The 27,618-nt window shown below is 42.6% G+C and overlaps 2 protein-coding genes across 2 annotated transcripts in view; one reads left to right on the top strand and one right to left on the bottom strand.

Moving 5' to 3' along the window:
* Positions 1–6,894: 6,894 nt before the first annotated feature.
* On the bottom strand, positions 6,895–9,298 carry mkks (MKKS centrosomal shuttling protein). The gene is made up of 4 exons (XM_005936315.3): positions 8,222–9,298; positions 7,849–8,030; positions 7,421–7,531; positions 6,895–7,323 (listed from the first exon to the last, which is right to left on the bottom strand). The coding sequence occupies exons 1-4, from the start codon at positions 9,195–9,197 to the stop codon at positions 6,895–6,897; spliced, it is 1,698 nt and encodes a 565-aa protein (XP_005936377.1). The 5' UTR covers positions 9,198–9,298.
* A 22-nt stretch (positions 9,299–9,320) lies between these two features.
* The window catches only part of LOC102302377 (SLX4 interacting protein), a 31,995-nt gene continuing 13,697 nt past the window's right edge, over positions 9,321–27,618 (top strand). Inside the window, exons 1-4 of the mRNA XM_005936313.3 lie at positions 9,321–9,758; positions 9,936–10,016; positions 18,663–18,752; positions 19,055–19,181. Of these exons, the coding sequence (XP_005936375.1) occupies positions 9,639–9,758; positions 9,936–10,016; positions 18,663–18,752; positions 19,055–19,181 (418 nt within the window). The 5' untranslated portion in view covers positions 9,321–9,638. The remainder of the gene's footprint in view (positions 9,759–9,935; positions 10,017–18,662; positions 18,753–19,054; positions 19,182–27,618) is intronic.

Below are 27,618 nucleotides of genomic sequence, written 5' to 3'. Positions count from 1 at the left end.
TTATGCTTGGACATGTCTGCAACAGGCCCTAGTTTGTGTTATTTCTATTCGTGTTTTGTTGGTTACGTCTGTTTTCGTTTTGGTTACAGTGCACTGAAGAAAAAAAAAAAAAAAGAATATCTGAGAGGTGTGATCCACCGGTGGTGATATGTTGATATTTTGTGAGTTCATGATTTAACAATCAGCTCTTTAAACCAGGCCTGAAAGATTGAAATTTAAAGCGCTATGAAATATTCTTACAAAAACAGTTGCAAAGTGTGTTTCTCCATGATTGTAATGGGCTTGGGAGAAATTCACTTATATGGGACACTGATCACATGAGAAGTCCTTAGTCTAAAAAGGATTGCAGCGGGTCAATCCAGAATAAAAGAACAAAGAATTTTTTCCTTTTAAAATGATGACGTCATCTTGCTGGTGATGGACGCTCGAATAGGTTGCGCGTGAGACTCCATTATCAGCAACATCTGGTATGAATGTGTGTGGAGGTATGCATGTGAATGGACTGTGATGGACTGACGACTAAAAGGACCCACTTTAGGACTAGTAAATGCCAATAAACAATTCACCCAGCGGACAAGAGAAGGGTGGATGCTTCGCTTTGTTTTGTTTTTTCAGGAGCAGGAGGATAAGAGAGACTGGAGGAGGAGACTGTGGCTTCACATGAGAGTGTGGAACTGCAGACTTAACACTTGGGTTGGTAATGCTGAGTTACTGTTGTTTGCATTAAGAAAACTGTGCTATATTAGCTGTGTTTTGATTAAGGTATCATGTTATATTATTGGGAATGCCAAATGCTACAGTGGAGAAAAACGTTTGATATCACTCATGACTGGAATATGTTATTATTAACCATAGCAGGCCACTGTAAAAAGTTAATTAAATTTTATAGAGGAAAATCGCCAAAACTTTAACAATACCTATGAATGACTTGCCACATTCAGAATAGAGATATGTAATAACAAACATTGGGCCACGTGATTTAGGTTCTCGCTTGAAATAGTAAGTTATTAAAAGTAGAATATAATCGACAGGGACATTTGATAGGATGTGGTACTGAAAAAGAACAAGAGCAAAGTAAAGAAAGAAAACCTATGGTGTTTGGTTTTGATAAATTCAAATTAAAATGTACCATTACACTCAGAGGATCAATATGAAATTCAATATATGCAAAATTTGTAGGAAGTACATGACTGATAACTGTTCTGTCCTGAGCTTTTGTTTCTATAGCACCCACTTGACCACACAAACAGTTTCTCGCTACCAACAGGGGGTATTTGCAAAGAATAAAATAAAAATCTGAGTTTAACAAAACATTTTAAATGTAAATATCAAGCTTACCTTTCTTTTTCCATGAAATGTGCTTGTGGGAACGCCAGCCATTTTGAAAAGGTGGGCAAAACAATTGGCAAGGCCACACCCCCACACATGTGATATAATTTTAAAGGTACTGTTGCCCTCTCTAAGAAACATCAGGACTTAGAGGAGTGGGAAGTAGAGTATGCGAGCTACAAGCAAAAACTAAAATGTGTACTACAGTGTGCAAAAATGAAATACTGGGTCATCAGGGGGTCATGAGGGACATTTATAAAACTAAAAGTCCCACTAACCTTAAAGTGCACTTGAAAAGCTCACACAAGGAGGTTAACCTAGCTTACCTAGAAGACCTCATCAGGGGGAGTACACTCCCCCTCCTTGAAGAGCTCACCCACTCAACCCGCATCCCCAGAAAACAGCTAACCCCAGATAAGGCAGCGTGATGTATCCCGAGACAACAGGACTGGGACATCTAAATAAAGGTGTGAAACAATCGCCTTCAAAAGGTTATCAATTCACTTCAACCAAAATTAGGACCACTCGGTGCGGCAAGAGTTAATAGTTATTAGTCTCAACACCCAAGGATAACCAGAAGAGCATGACTGATATGATGGAACTGGGATTTTGTTACACTTAATTTTTGCAAAACACAAAAAACTAAATTGAAACTAAGGATTTTCAGAAAATAAAAACTACACTAAACTAGCAAAGAATTGGTAAAAACGAATTACAACTGGTAAAAATTGAAAATCTGAAGTCGAAGCTAAACAAAAATAAAAACTAATGAAAATTGCAAAACTATTACAACCCTGGTCCAGACTAAGATGGCGTTGGACATCTTCAGGGCAGAAAAGGGTTGGTGTGACCAAGGTGTAGTTTGGCTTGTTGTATGTACATTTCAAAATGTTACAGCTCTGGATGGACCAGTTACCAGGGCATGGAAGGATGATAGACTTTATTACATGGAGGAGAAGGGAAATTTCCGGGATTGAGGATCCTCTGGGATGACAGGCTGGAGCAACGGTACTCGAGAGAAGAATTTCTGATACTTTCTGAGATATGATGTCACTAACCTTCTCTTTTAATTGTCTAGCTCCAATGAATTGACACAGGGGAGTGTGTCAAAAAGGGGGGAGTTGAGTCCGAACATCAAACAATGGTTTTATGAACATCTTATGACGATTATTTCTGTGTTTAATAATTTAGCTATGGTAAAACTTAAGCTTATAATGTGTTAGACTTAGAAAGGGTTCATAATTTTTGATTTCTTTTACACACACATAGATTATGATTAGAATAAGTCCCTGGGTCAAAGAGTCCTGAACATAATATTTTAAACCAAATTTGAATCATTAGAACAACAATGGATAACAATATTAGATTATCAAGGCTAGGGAGAGAGGTGTTTTGGTTTTCTGTCTCTTGCAGAGAAAGGAACAGACACCAGACGGGGACACGGAGATGTGAGGACCCTTCACAGCAGAGACAGATGTAGGGACTGCCGAGACAGCAACTGGGGTCAAGTGTCATGGCGTTTGGGCTCCTGGAGAACATGGATCCCACAAACACAGCAATAACCATGAAGGGGTTGGCGAAAACCAGGAACACCAGACCAACGAGGTTCGAGAGGCTCTTGGCAAAAAGGGGGACACGGCGGTGATCCCAAAACACACAGATCTTGTTTGAAATCGGGGCAGAATAATCCCCAGAACTGTGCAATGACTAAAGGGTGGTCTAACCCCGGAGGTCGAAGAAAGAAGCTGAGAATCACCCAACTGGAAGACACTGGTAGCTGCAGCAATAAAAATAAAGGTTAAAAGCTCCTTAGACAGAGGTTCTAGTCTAAGTACATTTGAAAGGTATAAGGGGGGCATTAAAAGGGGTGGAAAACTGGACACCAAAATAAAGCTGTGGGAAAATTGGGGAGTGATGGGAGGTCATCTGTAACTGCTGTTATGGTGTAAATCTAACTTTGCTTGCATCTGAACTGCGTGAACACAGAGGTCATCCCACATATGGTCCACCCGTTAAAGGGGGACAGAGGGCCTCAGGACCAAGAAGAACTGGACCTTGCTGACCCTGGAGTGCATGTTGTAAGTGATCTCTTTAGAGATCAAAGGGGGAATTGTTAGATTATTCTGTTATTATATGTTACCTTATATATGTAATCAAAGTAGTTGAATTGGAATACTGCTGTAGATCATATTATACCCTTTAATATAGAGTGTGTGATCTGTATGTAGTTTAGTTCTCGTTATACTTTTGAGTTAACAGAACATATTCACATATTAGTTTATTAGATAAGTGTGCATCACTCTGTATCCTTGATCTGCTGGGAATGTATTACATGCTTATGTTGAATCATGGGAGAAGATGGTAGGCAGGAGACTCTGTGTCTAAGACAGGGGAGATAGACAGACCACATTCCATACCCCCACCTTACAGAAAGCAGAGAGACAACTGCCGAGGTCATAACTTAGGCGCTGTAACAGAGAAAGAATGTGATGTTTTGGCTTTTACGACTAGATGGGGGCCACTAGAGACTATAAAAAGCTGAGCAACCCGTCACCATTTTGAGACTTGCTGTTGACCCTCTTCAAGCACTCTCCCCATCATGATGGTTTAAATGCTCATAAGTGTTGAATTGTATGGAAATAAATGATTGTTGATTGAGCATTTATACACCGAGTATTGTCCTTCCTTCAGCCCAAAGATTCAAAGAATTGGGAGATTTCAACAGTCCCCTCTGTTCTGTGTAAGTCTGTGTCTGCATGTTTGAGTTTCCCTCTGTGGCTTTCGGTTCTTAGAGCCCTCTGCCTTAGGTTTACGTCTCTGTGTTTCTTAGTTGCTGTCTCCACCGTGTCAAGTTCGCGTCTCTGTGTCTTACTTCCTGTTTTACTTTGAAGGTCCGTGTCTTATGTGAATGTATTCAGGTTACGCTTCCTTGTCTCGTCAGTTCTGATTTCCCCCAGCTGTGCTCTCCTTCTGTGTCTCATTCCCCTCGTTACTTCCCAATGTATTTAAACCCTGAGTTTCTCTGAGTCAGTGTCGCCCCTCATGCCGTGTGGATCTCCCTGTGAGTTTAGTGTGTTATTCCCCAGTTTAGTTTACTTTGTATGCTCGTTTTTCTGTGACCAGCAAATAAAGCTGTGGTTTTGAGTTCATCCCTCGAGTCTGTGAGTCCTGCATTTTGAGTCCTCATCTCTTGCCTGCCACACAGCGTTTTATGACAGAACGATGCGACCAGACATGGACTCAGCAGGCTCCGCCCGGGAAATTGATTTGGCCCGCATCCAAGGTCTGGTAGAGCGGATTTCCCACACTGATGATGTTCGGGCTGTGACTGTAGGAATCAAAGCCATTGAAGCCATCCTCGAGAGGAACCCCCACTTTGGTCAACTCGGAGGATTTATGGACTCAATAAACATGGTGCGCGAGGCCCGGGAGGTACTGCAAGCCCGAGAGTTAGCTATTCTCGCCCGCTCCCGGTATTCAGCACCGAAGCCACCAGCGCTGCAGCAGCAGATGGAGCTCTCTGCAATGCAGCAGCGGCCATTAAAGCGCAAGGGGGTTGTTAAATCAGATTATTAATCCCGAGACTGTTTTTCCACAAGCTGCATTTTTCAGGTCCCCGGGGGGTTTGTGTGTTTCCGTTGAGCCTGAAGACAAAATAACGAGCACTGCGAAAGAGCTCTAGGTTTGCGCCCACAAGGACAGATTCTATGGCAATTCCTGAGACTGCTACGCTCTCCAAGGCTTTCCCAGAAGCTGAGTTTGTAATTTCATCTGAATCTGGACCCCTGGAGACAACAGAATCCACTCAGCCTGTGACTATTGACTGTTTCTTGGCTTACTCAGAGCAGGAAATAAATACCTCCAAGACTGTTTTTCCCGAGACTGCTCTAGCCCAAAGTGAAGCTCACTTAGCTGCCCGGCCTACTGAAGCTCACTTAGCTGCCCGGCCTACTGAAGCTCCATTCTCACCTCAGCTATCACTCCAGCCTCCTACATTGCCTTTAGGCCAGTCTGCTATTCATTGTTCAATTCAACCTTTAGTTCAGCCACTTGTGCAATCCATAGTTCAATTACCCATTCAGTCCATTGCTCATGTGCCTAGTCATTTCCGAGCTCAGTCTCTTGCGTCGCCACCAGTTCAGTTCCCCGTAGCACTTCACTACACTCAGCCAGTCAGGCTGCTACTCAGTCAGTCATTCAACCTATAGCCCTGCCATTAATGCACTCTGTAGCTGAGCCGTTAGCCGCCCGGCCCGCAGCCAATTCAGCCACTCCTCCACTCGTTACACCTCCACCACAACCGTCACTGCAGTTCCCGGTTCAGTTTCCTGCAGCTCAGCTGTCCCCAGTGCAGTCTCCCTTAGCACAGTCATCCACTCAACCACCAGCTCCACTTTCTCCCCAACCGTCACTACTACCTCTAGCTCAGTTTCCTGTGCAGTCACCCCTAGTTCATTCTCCTGTGAAGTCATCAACTCCACCACCCACTCCACTCTCACCACCACCGTTACTACGGACATTAGTTCAGTCCCCTGTGCCAGTGCAGACGCCCTCAGTTCTGTCTCCCGTGCAGTCATCTACTTCACCACCATTAGTAGCTCAGCTCCCCGTGTCTCCAGTAGCTCAGCTTGCACCTGAACCATTAGCCCAGTCCCCTGTAGCAGTTCAGTCTTCTGGTCAGCTTAACATTCAGCCAGGGGTCCCAATGCCCTCTGGTTCTACATCGGCTCCTGCTGGAAGCCCGGATGAGTCCATCCAGCACTCCGTGGCTCCCACGCCGCCACCCGCCTCGTCCGCTGGGGGTTCTGGTGAGCCCGGCTCTGTCACCTGTGCCACCCGCCTGGTCGCCCCCGACCGTTTGACTTATGAACTTTTGTGCCGGCGACCTCCGGGTCGGCCCCCTGACTTACTATTGAACTGTTCTTTGTGCGCCGGTGTTTTCTGTGCACGTGTTGTTTTTGGACTCCTGGTGCTCCTGTTTTGTTTTGCCACACAGCGTATTATGACAGAGTTCCTAGAGAACAAAGTAACTGATGTTGCTGACTGGCACCCACACTTGCCTGACTTAAATCCAATAGAACACCTCTGGGAACACCTCTAATGACAGGAGCTCAATGATGCCCTGCTCCAGATCTGCGAGGAGATCCACCCCAGGACACCATCCGTCATCTCATTAAGGGCATATGCAGACGTTGTCAGGCATGCATGTGGGGGCCACACAAACTACTTACTAGTATTTTGAGTTGCTTTAATGACATTTCTGCAAAATGGACTAGCCTGAAGTATCAATGTTTCATTTTTATTTATGGGGTGTCTTTGAATTCAGCCCTCTGCAAGTTGATAATTTTCATTTCCATCCAACAACATGGTATCTCTTTATTGCTAACACATTACCCAGTCCAAATTACTATAAATGCCCAGCATGATTCCTTTATTCCTGATATGCAAAAGGACTCCCTACTGTCTAAACTTTTTTTTTTTTAATTTGAAACCAAAAAGGCAGCATTCAGTCCCCATTTTAAACCCACAAACCAGAATTCCACACTACACAAAAAATCTGTTCCGCTAATTCATATCTTGAATTATATATTTAACATCCAGAGCAAGATTAGCAGTTTCCACAGCAACTTGCAATGCGCTGAGTTTAGCTGTGAAGGAGTCTAGTACACGTGGCTGCACACGAGTGTCTGTAAACACCGGTGATGGACAGAAATCTGAATATTTAGTGTTTAGATAAGTCCACTTCTTACTTGGGCTACTTTGTACCAAACCACAGCCACAGAAGCCCAAACTTTCCTCCATGGTTTCTTTGATGGCATCTGCAGGGAGCATCCAGCGATGAGCATGAGTCAGATCAATTAAAGAACTCCCACCATCGTGCTCCAGCGCTCGAGCTGCAGACTCCAGAGCACAGCAGAATAGCTCCACACCAAGAAGGTACTCTGTATGTGAGCACATTAATACCGATGCAGTCTCTGGTACCTCACTCTTGCTCTAAGAAAAAAATATGGCATCATGAAGGCATGTCATTGTGAAAGACACGTGAAATCAATAAAACTGGGGTAAGTGAAGACCAAATACTGGATCTCACCTTGTGTCTAACATAAGCAGCCAAGTTTGTCTCAGTACAGCCACCCCCAACCAAGGCAAATGGTTCCCTTAGAGTGAGCCTCAGTACATGTTCTGCCGTCTGGCACACCACCTTTAGCACAAACACATCAGGAAGTGACCACTTTGTCACATTTACATGACAATAATGGGTATTCCATGACTCTGTGTTAAAAACGTATATTTTCTGAAGAAATTTGATCTCTCAATGGACGAACACTAAAACATTTACTTTGTGGGAAAATCCATTACTGACTTCTCATTTATTGAACTAACATACAGCAGGAATTGTAAATCTTAGCGATAGGGAGTCTTATGACTGGAATCTACGTTGTTTCAGGCAATATGTCTCTCCATCCATCATTAACTCCAGAAGCCAACAGTACAGCTTTAACACCCACTTTATCTTACCTTCAGCTCATTTAACATGGTCTGGTTCCTGTGGCAGAGGATCATTGTGCAGATCGCAGACTCCCCAAGAGGGAATAAATGCAGCATTGTCTTGGATCCAAAGTGCTTTATACAGAGATCCCTCGCCTTCCCGTAGGTCTTGGGTGGGATTGTGGTATGTAATGTGGCCACAGGTTGAGCCCCTATTTGTAAAAGGTATGCAAAAAAACAAAACAAACAAACAAAAAAAACCCCACCATAAATAAAACACAAGTATATTCCACTCGGACAGTAGATAGATTATTACAGTAGTGCAGTGAGCTGAATTGAAAAACAAATAAAGCTATTGGTGTTTAACTGGTGCTTGTATGTATGGAATGATTTTGCAGCCCACCTGTCAGCTGAGTAAGTGGCTCCATAAGAGCAATTCCCAGTCTCTCTACCACTATGACACCATGACTCCTCAGATATTGCTGCAAAACTGGGTGGATGACCTTCTGGCACATGAAGAGCTTCACTTCATCATTAATCACCTGTCTGCCAAGCTCCAGAAGTTGACCCAGGATCTGTGAGTCTGTGTCTACATCCGGGTGGGCCTCAATTACTCCATCTCCTAGTTCAGAAATGTCCCCAGCAAGAGACGCACTGAAAAGCACAACACTGAGGGGATTTAAAGGTTTGTCTTCCTCACTCAGGCCATCAGGCATCTCCACCAATAAACCTGGAAGCACTTCAGAGCTTAGCACAGAATGACCATCTACAGGAACAGTCACTATTCTGCCAAAACTGACTATACCTGGACTGCTGCAGGGAACGGTGAGCAAAAAAGCTTGCACAGCCAGTTTGCTAATGTGAAGCGTCTCGGGCTCTGTTAGTACACATGCGGGTTTGCTGGAGATAACACTGCGAGCTAACGTGATCAAGTTCTGAGTGCTGCAGAAGTCGAGCTTCACTCTACAACCACAGTCTTCTCGTTGAAGGTAGCTGGTACACAGAGCGAGCAGGTAGTTGTTCACTCTGATAGCCACGCTTTCCCTGAGAGCAGACTTTTTGATTTGTTCAATAAGAGAAAGGCACAAGACAGCTGCAAACAAACCGCAGTCGCTGAAGCGAGAGACGTGGTTGAGGATGGAGGTTTTTATGAGATTGATAAAAGGCTGCGAGGAGGAAACGGATGAAAGAAGAACCGAGGAGGCAGAGGTGGTCACGACGTGTCCTCCAATGTTGTTGTGAACTTGTTTCAGTCTACCTGTGGGACCGAAACAAGACGTTAGTATCTGTTTCAGCAGGTGAAGCTTGCTGCAAATATCAGTGTTGTCCAGTGGCATATCAGTGCAAACAGATGGAGATTTCTTGCTGAGTCGAGACATGACCGAAGCACATTTAACATTGTTAAGGTAGACAGTACCAACATACGGCAAATCGGCAGTGATAAGTGTTAGCAATGATAGAATAGTGATGCTCGTAGCATTGCCTGACCAAATTGTGTTTTAAAAGAACGGGGAACAGTTGCAGATTAATTTATTAAATCCAACCAAAACCACCACTACCTTATTGTAGGGTCTAACATTTGATGCCATACATATTTAGATGTAATTTGACAGTGTGTAGTTTGAGAGATTGGCAAAGGCGTTGTACAGACACAACTCGTTTCCATGGTAGCAACACAGCGCTTGGCCAAGCTGCGGTCCTACTCGAGAAACCGTCGCTTGCCTCTAGTACCGGCTTTTCATAAGGAATAAACCAACTAAAAGCGAATTTACGAGTCTTTATGTAGAAGAGTACTTGTCTATCTCTATTATTATTTTTTTATGCAAAAGGCATACAGTGAAACGTCCCACGCACAATGCGCTCAGTTATTGGACTACAAATTGAAGGTGACGTCATCTCCGGTCGCCCGGCTGTTGAAGAATCATTCAAAACTGTTGGCGGTATGAAGTTCTGTTTAACTTTAATATACTTATATGTTTTATGTCTAACGAACTTATATGTTATTATTTTACTTTATTATAACACTTGTTATGTTTTTGTAATTGTTGACGGTGGCCGTTTGTCGTACGAGCATAACAAATAAAGAAATCTGTCTCTGTTGTCTTCCAAAAATACAGCTAATAGCTGCCCACCGTGCACTTACTCTAGTGAAGCTAACTGAATTCATGAGAATGGCTCCTATCAAACTTGTCATTAAGGTAAGTGAAACGATATACCCAGTACACGAATTCGTGCGGTGCTGCGTTGAATTAACATACTGTATATTATATTTGTTGATGATGAATGAATAAAACGAGGTAGAGAAGGGTGTGTGGATGGAGGACAGTACAGATCAGGAAGTACAGATGATTAGTAAAGAGGAAGTGAGGGCGGCTGTGAAGAAGTTAAAATTATGGTAAGACTCATTTGCGGAATATTTGTAGCAGTATGAGCAGTACTGTTTTAATTACTGGGATACTGCAGACACAGGAAGAAATCTACACAACAATGTAGGCTTGAAGAGAATGCAGGGTAGGATCCCAAAGGAAGAAATGTTGATTATTTTGTTGACAATAGGACATATAGGCTAAACCATACACTAGAACAGGCAAACACCGAACAGGTCTCTGCATTTATGTAATCCACCAAAACCTGTTGAACACGTGCCAATCCTTTGCATTAAGTTTGAGTGAAAAAGAAGAGAATCAGTGGCTTTGTTGAAGGACAGAAATTACAGTTTTACACTGAGGAATTTGTTACTGAAATTAAACAATTTTCTATTTAAATATCTTGAATTAGATGATTGATGCTAGTCTCCTGTCCACATTCCAGTCCACTAGGTGGCAGTAATGCACCTGTAAATTGGTTTGCCAACTTACAGGTGCATTACTGCATTGAAGAAAAAGCTACAAGAGGATGAAGAGTGGAAAAGCAGTTGGTTCAAATGACTTGCCTTTGGCGGCATAGAGATATCTATATGAGATGGAAGCATGTGATAGGATGCCAAGGAAGGAACTGTGTTATTGCACGAGGAAGTTAGAAGTGGCAGAGAAGTATTTGAGGGTAGTATAGAACATATATGAGGACACCAAAATGATAGTGAGGTGTGCAGTATGAGTGACAGATAGGCTCTGCGTGAGCCCATCCTTTTTGCTGTTGTGATGGACAGCTGAAATGAGATCTGGCAGGAGTCTCCGTGAACTGTCATTTTCACAGATGACTGTGATCTTTAGTAAGAGTAGGGAGCAGGTGGAGCCTGGGGAGATGGAGGTGTGTTCAGGAGAGTAGAGGAATGAAACTCATTAGAACCAAGAAAGAATACATGTGTGTGAATAAGAGGGAGATGGGTGAAGATGCAAGGAGTAGAGGTACTGAAGGCACATGAGTTTAAATATCTGGGAACAACCATCCAAAGCAATGCACAATGCAGAAGAGAGGTGAAGAAGAGAGTGCAGGTAGAGTGGAGCAGGTCAGAGGTGATTTGTGGGAAAGGGATAGCAGCAAGACTGAAATGGAAAGTTTACAAGATGGTAGTAAGACCTGCTATGATGTATGGTTTGGAGATGGCACTGACAAAAAGACAGGAGGAGGAGCTGGAGGTAGCAGAATTGAGGAAGTTCACATTGGTACTAATCAGGATGGACAGAATTCGAGATGAGTATATCGGGGGACACCTCAAGGTAGTTTGGAGACACAGAGGGCCAAGTCTGTGCATGTGTGCAGATGATGGATAGTGGATATGTTGAGGAAATGATGTTTGCTATGGAGCCCCCAGGCAGGATGAAAATAGATATACAGAGAAGATGAATGAATGTGAAGGAAGACATGATGCTAAGGATATGGTGAGATGTAGGCAGATGGTTAGTTGTGGGAGCGCGTAAAGAGATCAGCTGAAATAAGAAGGAGATAATATATATTTGTTAAATTAAAAAACATTGCGCTCCCATGTTCAGCTGCGCAACAGCAGTTGTACCTCAAGGTGCTTTACATAGTATGGTAAAGACAGAGTTTGAAATTCTTATAAACACTCATTTTAAAAGCCTGCATCTCTGATGGTGCATTAATGTCTGTGGGCTTGCCAGCTAACACATCTGGAATACACTCTCATCCAGATGATGTCTTTTTCAGGGAAGGCCTTGCATATTTCAGCAATACAATGCTAAAGCATGTACTGGATCTATTACAACAGCATGGCTTCACAGTAGAAGAGTCTCAATGCTGAACTGGTCTGGCTGTATTCCAAACCTTTCACCAGTTGGAAAGATTTGACAGAATATAAAATGAAAAATAGAAAAAGGAAGACGCAAGACTTTTGAGCAACTAGAATCCTGTATCAGATAAGAATGGGATAATGTTCCTCTCCTAAAAGCTCAGCATCTGGCCTCCTCAGTTTACAGATATTTACGTTATTGAAAGAAGAGGACATGCTACGCAGTAGTAAACATGTTGCTGCCATCAAATTCAAAATGACTTTGTTTTTTCTTGAATAGTACTACAATTTTCTCAAGTTTAAACATTTGGTATGTTTTCCATGTTCTCTTGTAAATAAAATGGGGAATTATAAGATTGCAGATCATTGAATTCTGCTTTTATTAACATTTTATACAGTGTCCCAGATATTTTGGAATTGGGTCTGTAACTCTAATTGAAGTACATTTGCTGAGAGCTTTCCCAGTAAACTTTGCTCAGGGCTATAAAACTGTTTATAGCTTATTTCAGCGTCTTGTCAACAAGTACTTGCCATATGTATTTGGGAAATATTTTGCTTCTAAGAAGCTGTTTTGTGTTTTTCTCTCACCACAAAATGCATTTTTCTGACGTAAGATGCACACAAGGTACCAAGCGACAAGATGAATATGCTTTCCTTTCAAACGTTTTAGCCGTCATGATAAACAGCTCTCTGTGTTTGTGCTACGTCCAAATAGTAGAACAGCTACACAAACTACTTCCAGCAAGTGACATGAGTTTTTATGGTCTGTGCTAAACCTTTGAAAAGCTCTCGTGCAGCCCTGGAAAATATGCAACCCAGCATAACAGCATGTGGTTGTTTTTCTAGCATTTGCTGTATTCCAATTCTGATGTAAGATTTTCTTTCCTTTTCCCCCCTCTATGTAGCACTGTATTTGTCCACAAGAGGGCACTACAGATGCATGTTTCAGCTGCTGTTACACCATGTTACCATGTTGTGGTTCATTCTTTAGAAAAAGTTGGAGTTTCTGGTCACCTTTTGGGAATCTCATGCCTTCCCAAGAGCCTTTTGTTAATGGGCACAACCATACGGCGAAGAGGAAACTCATTCTATGAAAAATCCGAGCTGTTCATCCTCAGTCTGTTGCTCTGACAGAAATAATGCACATCAGATGTTTTTGTTAAGTGCAGGGAAAGCCGTTGGTCTCTCTTTTGTTGATGTTTCATTTATTGAGAGTTTTGGATGAGGGGCTGCAGACATTTTCGCTGATCTCTCACATCCTCCGTAATGCCATGTGTGCCTAGCTGACCAGATATTGCGTTCATTCCCTTTTATTTGTTTCATATGCATGCCTGCATACAGGCTACCCCACCACCCCCCTCGGTGGATGTGGGAGAGTAAAAACCCTGGAGGTTCACGGAAGGTTCCTTCCCACTGGGCACATAATGATACTGTTGTGTTAGTCTGCCTGAGAAAATCCACACAGCCTCTACCATGCTTAACCAGCTAACCGCAACAAGTATGTTAGAAAGGATCAGACCAAACAATAGCATTCAAGGCTCTGCCTATGGCTTCTCTTTTACAAGACATACAGCACTGCCACCATGTTTTCTTAATGACTGAATTAACTTCTTAGAATAATAAAGAGAAAAAAATCTCCTGGTTTCTGTTTTCACAGATGTTGCTGATTGTGTTTGCCATCTTGCACAGAGAATAAGGTTTATCTGAGAAATTATGATTTTTATGTTCTTGGATTCATTGGGCCATGTTCAGTAGGTTGTTTATGGTCCTTTCTACTGGGATGTTTTCAAAGCAGCTCCCTCCGTGGTCTGTGGAACTGCAGGAGGTGTTGGTATGCTCCTTCTTAAATAGGCTTAGACCATATAGTGACCTGCCACTTCTCAGACCTCCCGAAAAGGCCCTGTGGGCTAAAAGGCTGATCCACTCAAGTGCATGCTGTGTCTGCCAGGACATTATTGCTACAGAGCCCTGCAATCTGCCTTCTATTAAGAGCATACACCACCAACTTTTTACCCATCTAATGTAGTAAGTTGAGACAGACCAAAGTGTTTTTTTAAGGAATAAAAGATCTGAGTTATCACAGAGCAGTTTAATGTCAGAGGTTTATGTGCTGTTTAGTGTTATTGTTGGTCTGGAGATGAGCTCATAACAGACCACACATCGTGGCTCTGAACAAAAATGATTGCATTTTCTTCTTGGAAACATTTTTGACACTTTCCATTTTCAAAAAGAGAAAGTGACAAGGATAAAAAAAAGAGGAAAAAAACGCTTTCATCTCAAAACTGGCCTACATTGCAGTACAGAAATCACATCTCCTAATGAGGCAAAATGCTTCTCAGCTTGCTATTTCTGTCTATCTACCAATTTCTCAGGGATGTGTCTGCCTACACTTTGTTTGCCGAGTGTTACCTGGAGATATTCTTGTCTGTTCTTGCTGCTGGAATTCCTCTCCTGGGTTGTGTCTCTTTTTATCATCAAATAAAGGAAACTCAGGTGTGCTAACATTCATCCAGAGTGAAGGGAGGCTTGCACACAAGACACTTTGGTGCACTGTTTGTAAATAACATTTGCATTTGGGAATAATCAAGTTTCAAATGTTAATGTTAAGTAGCCAGTGGTTTGAAAAACTGGAAAACAGGTTTTTTGTGCGTGTTTTTTGCTTTTTTTTACAAGGGGAAACCCAGGTGACTCACAGCACAAAGAAAGAGAGCTGGGAATGAGAAAAATAAAGCCAAAGTTGTCACACCCACATATCTAAAGAGTTCCCCAGGGTGCTTTGCAGACTTGCAGAAAGAGTCAGAAAAAGAGAGACAAAGGGAGAGTTGGGATAGATGCAAGTTTTATTGAGTGAGACCGCATCTGCTGCCCCTTCTCTCCCAATGTAAACATCTGCGGCTGGTTAGTGTTAGCCTCTGAGCTAAGTGCAGTCTGAGAAGGTCTGGTTCTTACACTGCGATAGCAATGGCAAAGGGCAGCGAGGTGGGGAGGCGGGTGAAGCTGGGCTCCGTGCCCAAGTTTGAGCAGCGCAGGCAGGAGGTTTGGAGAGCTGGGTCTGGGAGAGAGATAAGGGAAGGTAAAGAGTGTTTTGGGAACTGAGTGTGACATAGACCAGAGCTCTGCAAACGAGAGAAAGTAAAAGAGTCATCGGGATGTGTTTATTTACAGGCAGAAAATAGAGAGGACCTTTCTTGTGTTGTGCTGTGGGCTGTGGGCAGGTTTAGTGTCTGCTTTTTTGGATTTTATTTCTCTTGGTTAACCTTTTTTTTCCCCCACGCAAGTTATCGGTTCAGAAGCAGGGAGACTTGGGATAGAGAAGCTGAGCCTTAGCCTGCAGGAAGACTCGGTCCTATCTATTCAATATGTGACAGCAGACCACAAAAGATGGCACAATAAAGGATTTGGGATTAAGTAGCGCTTCTTGCCGCCTCTCGTTCAGCCTTCAGCCTCTGTTCATAACTCTAAAGCCCGAGCAAAGCAGAGAACAAAGCGGTGCTGGCCCACTTTAGTATGTATGAAAAGAGTAACTTCCTCTTGAACTTGGCCCTTTATCAAACTGTTCCTTTCCAACAACAGTGGCAGAAGCTCTGAGTATTTCCTTAAATGTGTCACAACGTAAAATAGCTCTTCAGTTTCATCAGTGAATATGTCACATTTAATGAAACCCTTAGGGTCCTGAGTATGACATGGTAGAAACTGTCACAGAAAGAATAAAATATGGAGTTTTTACTGATGGGGTGATGCAAAATTTTCTGTTGCCTTTTTACTGTGTTTTCTAAAAAACAAAAGAGAGAGAGAGAGAAAACTTGTGGTTTCATCGCTGCATCTAAAAAGTATACTACTCCTTGCGAAGATCTCACTTTAAAAAGATCAATAAATAAACATACACGAAGGTTATGGTTCGTGGCATAGTTCAGCCAAGAGATGCACTGGTCACTCTTTGTGCTGGGAGTTGACAAATTTAGGCCACATGATGTGATTGTACTCAGAGCCTTTGTGCAAAATTAAATTAAATACCAAATTCTGCTGCTATTTTGTCTTGTCTGCAACATTCAACATAAATGTCCCTTGTAAAAAGCTCTAGTAGCTGTAGTGCCCAAGCAGCACAGCGTTGGCCAAGATATCAATACTTTTGCAGGTAATTTGTCTCTTTACCAAACTGGCACTTTTGCTGGGCAAATTAATTGGTTTCTCATTAGGGTGATTGCATTAGTTTGCATTCCTGACAAAATCCCCCGTTTCCGAGAATCTGGCAGAATCACATGCTGTTTTTGTATAAGGGCAGACCAGTGTTTATCATTAACTTCCAATTCCCAGTCGAGCCTTGTCTGCTGTTCTAATGTGATAAAAAGAAGTTAGTCTAAAGCTTGATACTTGTCTGGCTTGCAGCCCAAAGGACACTCACTCAGAAGCACAGAAACCACGTCAGGGGATTTACAATGCTGTGCTTTTCTATAACGATCTCCCTCTGAACCCTATACTGATTGCATATTTTTAGCAAATTAATGTGACATCACACTTTTTTGTGATTGCAAAAAAGTTTGCATGATATTTTGTCCTTTCTGATGTCAACACAGCTGAGCAGGCAGATAACCGCTGGTCAGGTTCAGTCTCTGCCAGCACACATGAGATTGTGTGATTTTGAGCCATCTAATTCAATGATTGTAAGATTTTGAGAAAACAGAAAAAGTGCACAAGTCCAGTAGCCACAAAAATGTTGATAAGTGTCAACTGAACATTTGTCTTGCACATTGTCAGTAAAAACTAAAGATCATAAGGATCAAAGGGTGGTTAGACTGGATAATCTGGTAACTTGTACGCAGTGAAAAGAGTTAAGTCTTAGAAGTCGGGAACCAGTATACCAAAAAATCCAGTCTGCATGTGTCATCTCCACTAGCTGGTCTCTGTGTTTTGATTGACAGGGTCTGACCCTCTGTTGCTAGGTTTTCCCACACATGGGTATTTGTAGGAGGCCACCAGTCATTGGTGCGCAACTGTGAGACAAAGGTCAAAAGATGAAGAGAATGCTGATCTTTAGGGACGAGCTGATACTGACAGGCAACATGCACACAATTTAAACATGAGGAGCGGGCATTAAATGGGGCTCCGTTCTGGTTCGTGGGGTTCATTTCTTTGTGCATGCATGCTATTGTATAAGAACCTTTCAGTATTTTTTGCACACTCTGTTTTTATTTTTTAAACAGTTTTCCATTTGTAAATGTATTTTAACATTTAGACTTGCATTTTAACATGAATTGGCATGCATTAATGCTGTAGGGCTGCACATACTCAATACTACAAGACATGTCTGAGATTAAAACCAACTAGAAAGATTCACTTATCAGTCATGTGGGGGCACCCTCTGCACTCGTTTAGCTGTGGAAATAAGAAAGCAGATTCACTTCAGTTATTATAATACAGAAAGAACGAGAGAGGATAATGCTCTCAAGGGGGAAATAATGCAGAGTATTTGGCAGGCTGATTTGCTCACATGTAGCCTTTAATAACATTTGATGAAAGGTTCACAGCCAAGCTTTACTTTTACCAGTTGAGAAACAATGCAGTACTTTAATGAGCAAGCTAAGCTAATCTTAACTAACAAAAGAAAGCGACAACTGGAAAAAGGTTGGAGGTGGGAAGTGTACATTTGTGTCCAGAGTTAGAACATTAGTAGACGGTTATACCCCTGTGGGATGAGGTCTCTCACGTCATGCTGAGAGCATGCTGGATTGTAGAGTTTAGTCATCTTGTCTATAATACTATGCTTTAACACTAGCCCAGAGGATGTGCCTGCTTAAAAACAAAGCTTTCAGTGTGCACCAGTTTCCCCTGTTACTGAATGATCCAGTGATCCTTCTCCTCTTGTTACACACTCTTCAAGTTCCACAATGTGATCCTCAGGTCAGTGTCTGGTTTTGGCTTTTCGTGACCTTAGTGTTTTTGCACCGTCATTCTCATGAATGCTTTTTGCCGCATTATCACTCTGGGTTTTAGTACTCGCTGCTCCACTGTGTCATGTTGTGGGTGGTCTCAGTCCATCCATTACTTCCTTGACCATGGAGAGGCTAAGTTCACACGAGACTCACATCCATTCGCTCTCTGCAGAGGGCAGCTTTTGCACTCATGTGTAAACCATAATCAGGCTAGCTTGAGAAAGATGTAACAGCAACTTAAACAGCAGCGGCACTTTTGGCCTCCTTGTTCCTTATTGCTTATTGTCACAAGGACATAGTGCTTCAGGAATCCACCCTGCTGCTCTTTTCCTTTCTTTCTACAACACACACACAAAAACAAGGTTTTATTACCTCTCTGATACAAACTGGGATAATAATCCTCATTTTTATGGTACATCTTTAGATTTTCCTGTAGCTTACTGTGTCCTCAGGCACTGTATTGCAGATATAATTTACGCTGAGTGAGGGGAAATATGAGGAGACAAACGGGGCCATACTTTTTGTAAAGAGATTGGTAGGGAGATGGCTAGACAGAGAAAAAGGAGGGAGCGGACTGCTGTGAGAGGCCTGGGGTGATGTTTGAGGACACAGGGGGTCGTTGTGGTTTGTCTCGCTGTCAATCACCCACACTTTGATTCCCTTTGTTGCCTGTGAGCTCAATGCCCCTCAGCAACCTGTGGCTATCCTTCCTCTTTGTGTTACAGTGTGGGAACTATGCTGTGCTGGTGGATCTCCACGTTCTATCCCTGGGCGGCCAAGAGGACACTAGCTGGTTCACTACGAGCCACATCGAGGTACAGACACGGGGAGATGGGCGTGGCTGTTATTAAGTGTGAAAGGGAATACATGGCGTCTTTCCTGCTGGAGACCTTTTCAAAAGGCAGAAGCAGCGTAGAATCTAAAATGACTCTGAGCCTCGTCTATTTTCATTGTTGGAGAACTGTTCCCATCTCCCTCTCAGCCACATGTGGAATTTCAGTAATCATCTTTGCCTCATCTGAACTTTAAACTTTACTTGTTACGCCAAATCAAATTTTGTGTTCTCTTACCAATTCAACATATGTTTACTTTACATACATTAAATATGTGTTTTTAGGAGGTTACAACCCTGGTTCAAGATTCTGTGGACCAGAGGGTTAAGCAGTATACCGAGTTCCTCCGCAATAGAAGACAGCCCAAACAGAAGAAGGAGCTGGCATCAGCTTCAGCCTTTTCTGTGGAAGGTAAAACCCCATTATCCCGACCCTCGTTATACTAGATTGTTTTCTCTAGCGGCAAATATTCCAGTGTTTATCAGTTTATATAATTTAGTGCTTTAAAATCCATTATTTAGCACAACACTGTGTTTTTCAGTTGTTTTCCTCCAGCACTGGTTTTAATTGTCATGTGCCAGTTGTATTTATTCTGTTTTGAAATCATTGTTGCTCATTCTAATGACGTCATCTACGTCTTCCCTTTCCTTCTCCTAGGCGTGTCTGTCGTTAATTCTTGGATAAGTAAAATGGTTTACTTTGGCTGTGAACGTAGTACCATACTTACACACACAAAGCAGACTGTTGAAGTCTGTACGCACAATGCAAATTGGGTTACAAAACAAAGTTACAGGAAAGCATTTCACGGCTACCTTGTTGAGTGGGTGAAAAGACAACAGAACTAGTTGGGACATGGTGGTTCCCTACGCCCAGGGTGTGACCTGTAAAGGCAAGAGCTGATAGGAGTTTTTATATTGTGTTGTGGTGTTTGACTTGGCAGGTCTCAGGTGCATTTGTATGCGCAAGACGCATGTTCATTAAAACTTCTAACGTTTATTATCATTCTGTTTAATGCGCCACTGGGTAGTCTGAGTTTATCTGCGCCTGTAGTTAAACGATAACATCAAAAACCAGCTGCTGTGACACAAAAAAGTATGTACAGTAAATATCAATAAATTATGCACAAATTTACATAAGTCGATTCGGTTTGTCCCTGTTTATGCAGAAAAGATACATTCCCCCAGCCATCCACATGCATGCCTTTGAAGCACTATAAACCTATAAAGCATCAGAGGAACCTCCAGCTGTGTGGTGTAAGACAGACAGGTTTTGTCACAGGTAGCAGTTAAGGGCAGTTAAACTGGGCTCTCTCAGCGGGGCAAGCCTGACTGTTAGAGTGGGATTACAGGGCAGTCGGCCCCATAAAGTTTCTCCTGCGGCTGTAGCTCTGCCTCTCACGCTACCTCCCACACACACACCCACACGCACACTTAGTCCTACCACCTTTTCGTACTTTTCACACGTAGTGTATATGTACTCATTTTTCAACTTTCTGTCCATATAGTCCCGATATAGTACGACAGTGCGTGCACACAGGTGCTCATATGCATCAGAGAGAGTGTGAATCAGAAGTTGTACAGTGTGTTTGAGACACATATCCTCCCCCTGGGTTAGGTGTGAACAGGCTGACAGTGTAAGGTTACTGAAAAGCCTGACTCATATTTCCCATGACAGACTGACGAGAGACAGACATGTCTAATGATGGTGATCGTAGACTAAGGCTCCACGTGCGCGCGCGCACACACACACACCCCAAATGGTTGTGCACAGTTTAGAGTGTGAACAAGGGGACTATCAGTATTTCAGCAGTGAAATATGCATGTAAAAATGATTAAGCTCCTTGCAGCTTCACCACAAAGAATGTAACCAGTGGAACATGACTCCATAGCATATCAGAGAATTTTCCCCTCTTACAACATGAAAAGGTATAGTGCCTCAAACAGGCCTACACAGTTCATGTTCTCTAGTCCTATTAAAGGTCTTAAGTGAGTGTAATGACATTCTTGGGCTTTTCATTGTCCCAAGTGAGGGAGGTGGCTGAGCAGTAAAGACTGAGGCTGTGACTGTGAGAAGTGAGCATGCAAGCAGGAGCCATAAAAAAGGGGAGGACAGACTATAGGCTTAGGGAAGGAAACCCAGCAAACCACAGGAGGGTATTAAGTATTGATGGTATCCATTCAGCAGTGGAGGTAGATATTAATCTTTCAGACTGTTGGAGAGATTGTTCTTTGTTTTAGCAGAGGACCTGTTTGCATCTGTTTGTTTTATGTTTGATGGCAGGATGGTCCTGGATATCAAGGGGTGAGCCACATGCGATGAAACATGTGCACGTGCATGTAGTTGCATATAGAGAAAGGTGTCAGGCAGGATAGTACTGATGTCTACGCCAAGAATAGGCAGATGGACCGTTGCGCTATGTGTGGGATGGTGCGGGAGGGGGCTTGTGGGTCTTGTGTGAGGCGGCGTTTGAGCTGGTGCCAGTGTAAAATCACAGGGACTTCCGCCAACAGACAGCAGTAAGAACGGCGTAACAGTCTCAGCTGTTGGCACTTCAAATGAGCCATCAACAGCTTTTAGCATTCCAAGACTCCTCAGCACAAGTGTCTGTATCGGACTTCTTTCTGTGAGTTATGGTATTTATGTATGTACGCTGTGCTGAATGCATATGTGTGTGTATAGCACCCAGTGAACAAGTCAGAGAGCGGCTTATCTCATGTCTTCTGTCAACATAAATCTAAGCCATTTCTACAAATCTCAGCTGCAGAAGCCAATTCCAACTGTCGGCCCCCCACCCCTCTCGTTTTTTTTATACAGGCTACTTGAGACTTCGTGATTAGCTCACAGTGATGTGATTTATTTATGTTTTTAGAGAGATGAACAGAGGGAACTTTTCCCACCAAGCATTTTGGCTCTGGACTTGCAGAATGGACATGGTAGACTTTAAAAGTCCAGGGAAGGGGAGCATGAGTCAGGCCTCATGCATTCTCACTGGTAGACCGTGTTCAACACACCCACATTTCTCATAGTAATTACAAAATGAAAATCAGTGCATTATATGTACTGTGTTTTGAATGACATTTTTGTCATGCAAGATGTTATTTGAGTAATGAAAATGAGTGCATAATATGTTCTCTATGTTCTCAATGACATTTTTGTCATTCAAAATGTTATCCGAGTAAAGAAGCTACAACAAAGACTATCCACAATAACATTCATGAAAATTCATGACAGATGCTAATACCTTGATCATCATGCTGTCTAAAAACATACAGACTTGGAAAAACATACAGACTGTCTAAAAGATTGCCATACACCACCTACTGTATTTCCTTTTCCTTTACCGGATTAAATATGATCCTGCGCTTTCTTGCCTCATATTGTTTCCACTCAAGAGGATATTGATTTTGTAGACCATAATAGCAATATGTATGTGTCTATGGGTATAGTGTAAACTGAGAAGTCCCATTTTACATGGGTTTAGTTAATGTGCCATTTCAACTTCCCAAAGTACATTGCCAGATGTCTTTTGTCTACCATTGGTATTGAAATAGGCACACTGATCTGCCTATGTGAGGCAGAGCTCAGGTGTGGTTTAACCTGGCATTTGGAGTCCTGCTACCAGTCGGAGGACTTAGAGGCACTGTGGCAAAATGGTACCTAGAGTCAGTTTGAACCCATGAGCTGGTTCCTTCTTCCTCTCCCTGCACAGGTGCCAGGGCTTAGAGGGAGGGAACACCTGCCAGCCTGTTTCCCCATGGCCACGGCAGGCTGGAGAGGCATTTTCCCAGGCTCCCCAGATGAATGGTCACTAATAGCCGTGGGAGAGGGCTTTGCGAGTGCTGCACAGTGTACCACTGACTCCTTTTGGCAGGCCTATGAAGGGGGCTTAAGGCAGCCTGGACACGGCCAATGCAGGAAAAGCACAAGTGTTGCTGGATAGCTTTACTGCTGGAGAATGTGTTTACGAATGACCATCTCCCTTCCAATAAAGACTGCGGAGGATGTTCAGGGACAAGAAGGGAGATGGCTCACTTTTACTCAGCTCTGATTTAACTGTTGTTTGACTTAACCATGCATTTCAAGATCTACAGCCCAACAGTGAGTTTCTAATTAGGATAGGATTGTAGTAGCATATGACATTTTCTGTGCAGATATACAAAGCAGTGCACGTGCTGCTTGGGATCATTTTGAAGAGTGTTCGGCCTGGATGCAAACCTTTCTGCTTAGTACTGTGATGCTTCTCTTGAGGCAGACTTTTTATCAAATGTCATTAAGTGGTGACGGTCTGATTTCACACACTTTGTTGGTTTGTAATGTAACGTCAGCTATTATTATTTATATTAGCAACTATTATGTGGGAACTCGTCTGTAAATAGGGAAGCATGCCTGTGTGGTTTAGTTACCTGCCCTGCTCTATGTTACTGGGCGTGAGGCAGGCTGGGATTAAGGCAAGAGGGAAACGGAGACCTGTGACAGGAACAAAGGAATTCCAAGGCCTAGGCTGGAAATGGATCCTGATCAGAGTAGCCGCTCCATCCAGCCCACCTCTCTCTCTGCTTGCTCTCCCTCCCTTGGCCCCTGCCAGGCAAGCCCCTTCCCCATGGTGCTTTGTGGTGTTGCTGTGGCTCTTTAAATCCTTTCTCTAAGCCTCTAGCCTTACTCAGCAGCAACACATAGGACAGTCCGACTCCATTGTTAACCCCACTACCTATTATTTCTCACAAACACGCACACTTCTCTTATTTGTCTTTCTTTTTTCCCCCTTACATTTTATGCATTTATATTTATTATCGCCTCTTCTCTGCCTTCCATGTCTGCACTTCTCTGCTCTCCTAATGCTGTCTTTTTATGTTTTCCCACTTTCCCTGCTTCACTTTCTCCACAGGGTCAGCTGTAGTCTCTTAGGACACAACCGCAATCCCCACCATAGCTGTCACACCACACTCTTTTCCCATATAATTAGGGCCTGAGTCTTAGCCTGAGCATGGATCACATTCATGTGACTGTTCCCTTTTACCACAATCTGGTGTGGGAGACGGAACACACACACACACACACACACACACACACACACACACACACACACACACACACACACACACACACACACACACACACTCTGTTGAACTCATGCTAAGTGTTCAGCCTGACCAGAATGCCTTGTTGCAGGCATTACTAAAACATGTCAGAGAACAGCAGTTTCGTGCCCTTTCACTTTGGAAGAAATGGGCTTATGTCACGTGCTTTTGAGTTTTGGTTTTTTTGTTGTTGTTTTTTCCATGGACAGGTGTTGTTATAGTAGTTTGCCTAATGCACTGTGTTTTGTCAACACTGGTGAGGTCATAATTGAAAACAATATTGCATTACACTTTCAAATTGTACATAAAGTAACAGTTTCTAGTTAATCCACAATCACTTAAATTGCAGCAGTATAACTTTAACATTTACATAAGACAGCATATCATGACAAATTTCTAGATTATGACTAGATCTTTGAACTTTAGCGTAACACGCTTGCTCTTTTACGCAACAAATTCCAAGTAATGTGTATATCTACTACCCACAAGTCATAGACTGCTCTTAAACGTTTCCCCTTGTTGCACAAGTGGAGTTGCAGCAATGCATTACCTTGTAATACACTACCTCCAACACAGGTTATCAGAAAAGCCTGCCGACAATGGCTTTAACAAAAGCAAATACAATGGATAGTGCACGCTGACCATTTCCAGTTCATGTAGTGTTACATCATTTAACTATTTACAACAGATTATAATAAGATTCAGACCTAGTCAGAGGGAAACAGTTTTGTTTTTTCACTCACTCACTTTGTACCTTCCTGTTATCAATAAACAGTGGTAGACATTCCAGGTAGGAGAGGCTTCTTTCAATGAGACTTCAGCCCTGGTTTTAAAGAGTGAACACTTTGCATAACTCAAAGCCCCAAAATGCACTTATTTTATTTAAATGCAGATTAAGCAGATTGCTTCCTCACTCTGAATGCTCCGTTTGACTGCACTTTGGGAAATTTGTAACCTCGCGAGCTACTTAAGATATAATGATGATTGAACACGACATTTTGTATTGTGACTTCATGTCTCTCATCAGATTATGTTCCTGAAAAATATATTTTTCCCTTTGGTAATTGTTCTGCACTTCAGAATGCTCCCCACCACTTTTATTCACATGCTGCATTATGGGTTGGCCTGAGCTACCATGCTGCGGCGTATTTTGTAACTGCGATGAAGGGGTCACCCAAATGTTAAATTGAACACTCATGTGCAAATATTGTTTCAGGTGGAAGTTGTGCGGGATGATAAGGCACAGTTCTCTGCTACGGCCGTAGTTACAGTTACACACACAGAGTGATGTCCAGGAAAGCCCCCACTTACATATGGGTAACTTCCTCATGCGCTCTCATCCCTCACAACTCCACCCCACTCTCGCGCACTAAGCCTCGACTCTCCACCCACACTTGAGGACAGAGGGAGGGGGTCTACATCAAAGAAGAGATGTCAGGAGATCAGGATTCTCAGGCACTGGTGTCTGAGTGTCCTGCTGGTTCAACTCCTGTTCGTAAAGAGGTTTCGTGGGAATTACAGTTCTCCCAACATGCAGTCATTAGTTTTACATGCACACTAAGAATATGTTAATGAGAGAAATTAGGTTAGAGGAGGAAATCGGTGCCTTTGCAACCACTGCAGTAATCAGATTTTTGTTTTTGAGGCAGTGCAGGCATAATTTAAACATATAATACTGTGGCCTGTAGAATTCTGTTCATTTTGAGTTGAAACAGTTAAACTGACTGACTAAGCAGCTCTTTTTTCCCCCCCAAGAGCCTGAATTTGACATAAAATCTTTGTTAAACTGTGGAAATTGGTTTCAAGGATGCATCCAAGTTTTGGATAATCAAGTAACTTAAGAGTCTGTAAACACAGAGAGAAAAAACTGAAGTTTTCCTCGTCACCACAGGACAGGCTGCTAGAAATGCCGATGGTAAGACCAAGTATGCTGTGTTTTCTATGGGTGTTTTAATGATCTCCTCAGGATATGACTGAAGTTAATGAAGTCTTTTCCATGGGTGCTTACCTTTGACCCTGGTCTGAATGCCTCTCACTCCTGTCTGGTCCATTTTACTGTCCTACTCACTCTGGGCGCCTTCTGGTTTGTTGACTTTTCTTTCCTCTCATTGTTTTCCCAGGAAGTGGTGAAAACTGCACTGTGTGTATGTGTGTTTCGAAAGCATAGCACTCTAGCATTGGTCTTTCTTCTGCAGTTGTTCTGCGGTATGTTACAAGATGGCAGAAGTCTCTCCAAACAAGAGGTTAAAATATTATCTACCACATTTCTAAAAACATGGCATACTAGCTTTTTTTATTGTTTGATTTGACCTGTCATAATATTGTTGTGCATTGGATTTCAAAACAATTAAGCAAGGCCATCTTCTTTTTAAGGAAGTACAAATGAAACCTTTTAAAGTCTCTGCTCTGCAGATTTGAGTATTGCACCACTGTGGGCCACAGTTGCCGCAAAAAGGGGCCACTTATTCCCAGAGGAGGGACCAGCAAACTGTTTGTGAGAGAGAAACATGAATGTAAGCTTAGCACGAGAGAACCTGGGCAGAGGGCCAAGAGCAACTCTGCGCTGCGCAGGACGTTTCAACATTGGAGCAACAGCTGATGTCTCGGGCCGCGGCGTTGCACTGGTTCCCAACTCCATGTCCAGACATCCCTGTCAAGTTTGTCCTGGGAATTGGCAAGCTCAACTCACCAAGGGAAAGCAGTGAGAACAGTTGTACAGCTAGACAAGTGGCTAAGAGGGCTAAATCAGAGCCTCCAAAAACAAAGAGTCATGAAAGTGCAAAGAAAGATGCTTGCTTCCTGGTTCCTCATGGACTAAGAGCAGTCAGAGAAAACAAAACGGAGATACAGATCAGCATTCCACAGTGGGTGATAAATGATTTGCTCCTTTGCTATTTAGGGAAAAACACAATATTAGATTTTGTTCCTGATAAAGAAATTCTGCTGTTAAATACAGACATGCTCAACATACCCAATCTGTGTGTTAATGCAATTTCCCATTGGGATTAATGGCAATCTATTTAAAGACGGTTGACTTATCCGTTATTATTACATTACATACCTTATGTGCACCAGACTCTAAAGGAACAGTCTTATAAGGCTGGAAACTCTAAAGACAATTTAGTGAGAGTACTATCAGTACCATATGTACTCCTACATTAAAGCTAACACCAGCACGGAGGTCCTCCTTCAAAGAGATGTGCACCAAGTATAGTGTAGTCAGTAGGAAGGACAGTGACATTTTTATTTATTTTTTTAATTTCGGCTCTGTACTCATGCGCATTGTATCTAAACCAAAAAGACGGCTAGAGCTTAAAGTACAGCAAGCCACGTTAAAGGAATAGTAAATAATTTTCTTAGGTTATTTGATAGGAAAAAAAATTCTTTCAAACTATTTATGCCCATTTAACATTTATACATGCATATTTTCATCATCTCTTTCTCATTATGTCTCCTCACCTCAAGCCTCATCTCCTGAAGTCAGGGCTCCAACACACAAAAAAGTGTGTTAGCATGGTAACAGTACCATGCTAATTTGTGTGGCTAATACATTTTAGGCATCATTAACTGTAAAGGCTTTGCTACCAAACTATCTGCTTGTCATTATGGATAAGTGGATGTAATCCTGTATAGCTCGATGTTGGCAATTGAACATTATAATCACTGTTTTCTTGCAGACCTACTGTGATGGGGGCACATAGCCAGTAAAACAAATCATTATTATACATGCTGAGTGTGCCGCATTTCCAGAACTGCAAGCTCTCGGCTGA

The sequence above is a fragment of the Haplochromis burtoni genome, unplaced genomic scaffold (assembly GCF_018398535.1).
Source record: "Haplochromis burtoni strain Fernald_Lab_line unplaced genomic scaffold, NCSU_Asbu1 Contig_207, whole genome shotgun sequence".
NCBI lineage: Eukaryota > Metazoa > Chordata > Actinopteri > Cichliformes > Cichlidae > Haplochromis > Haplochromis burtoni.
Note: the sequence above shows the minus strand (reverse complement) of the source record. Positions and strands in the feature narration are given on the sequence as shown.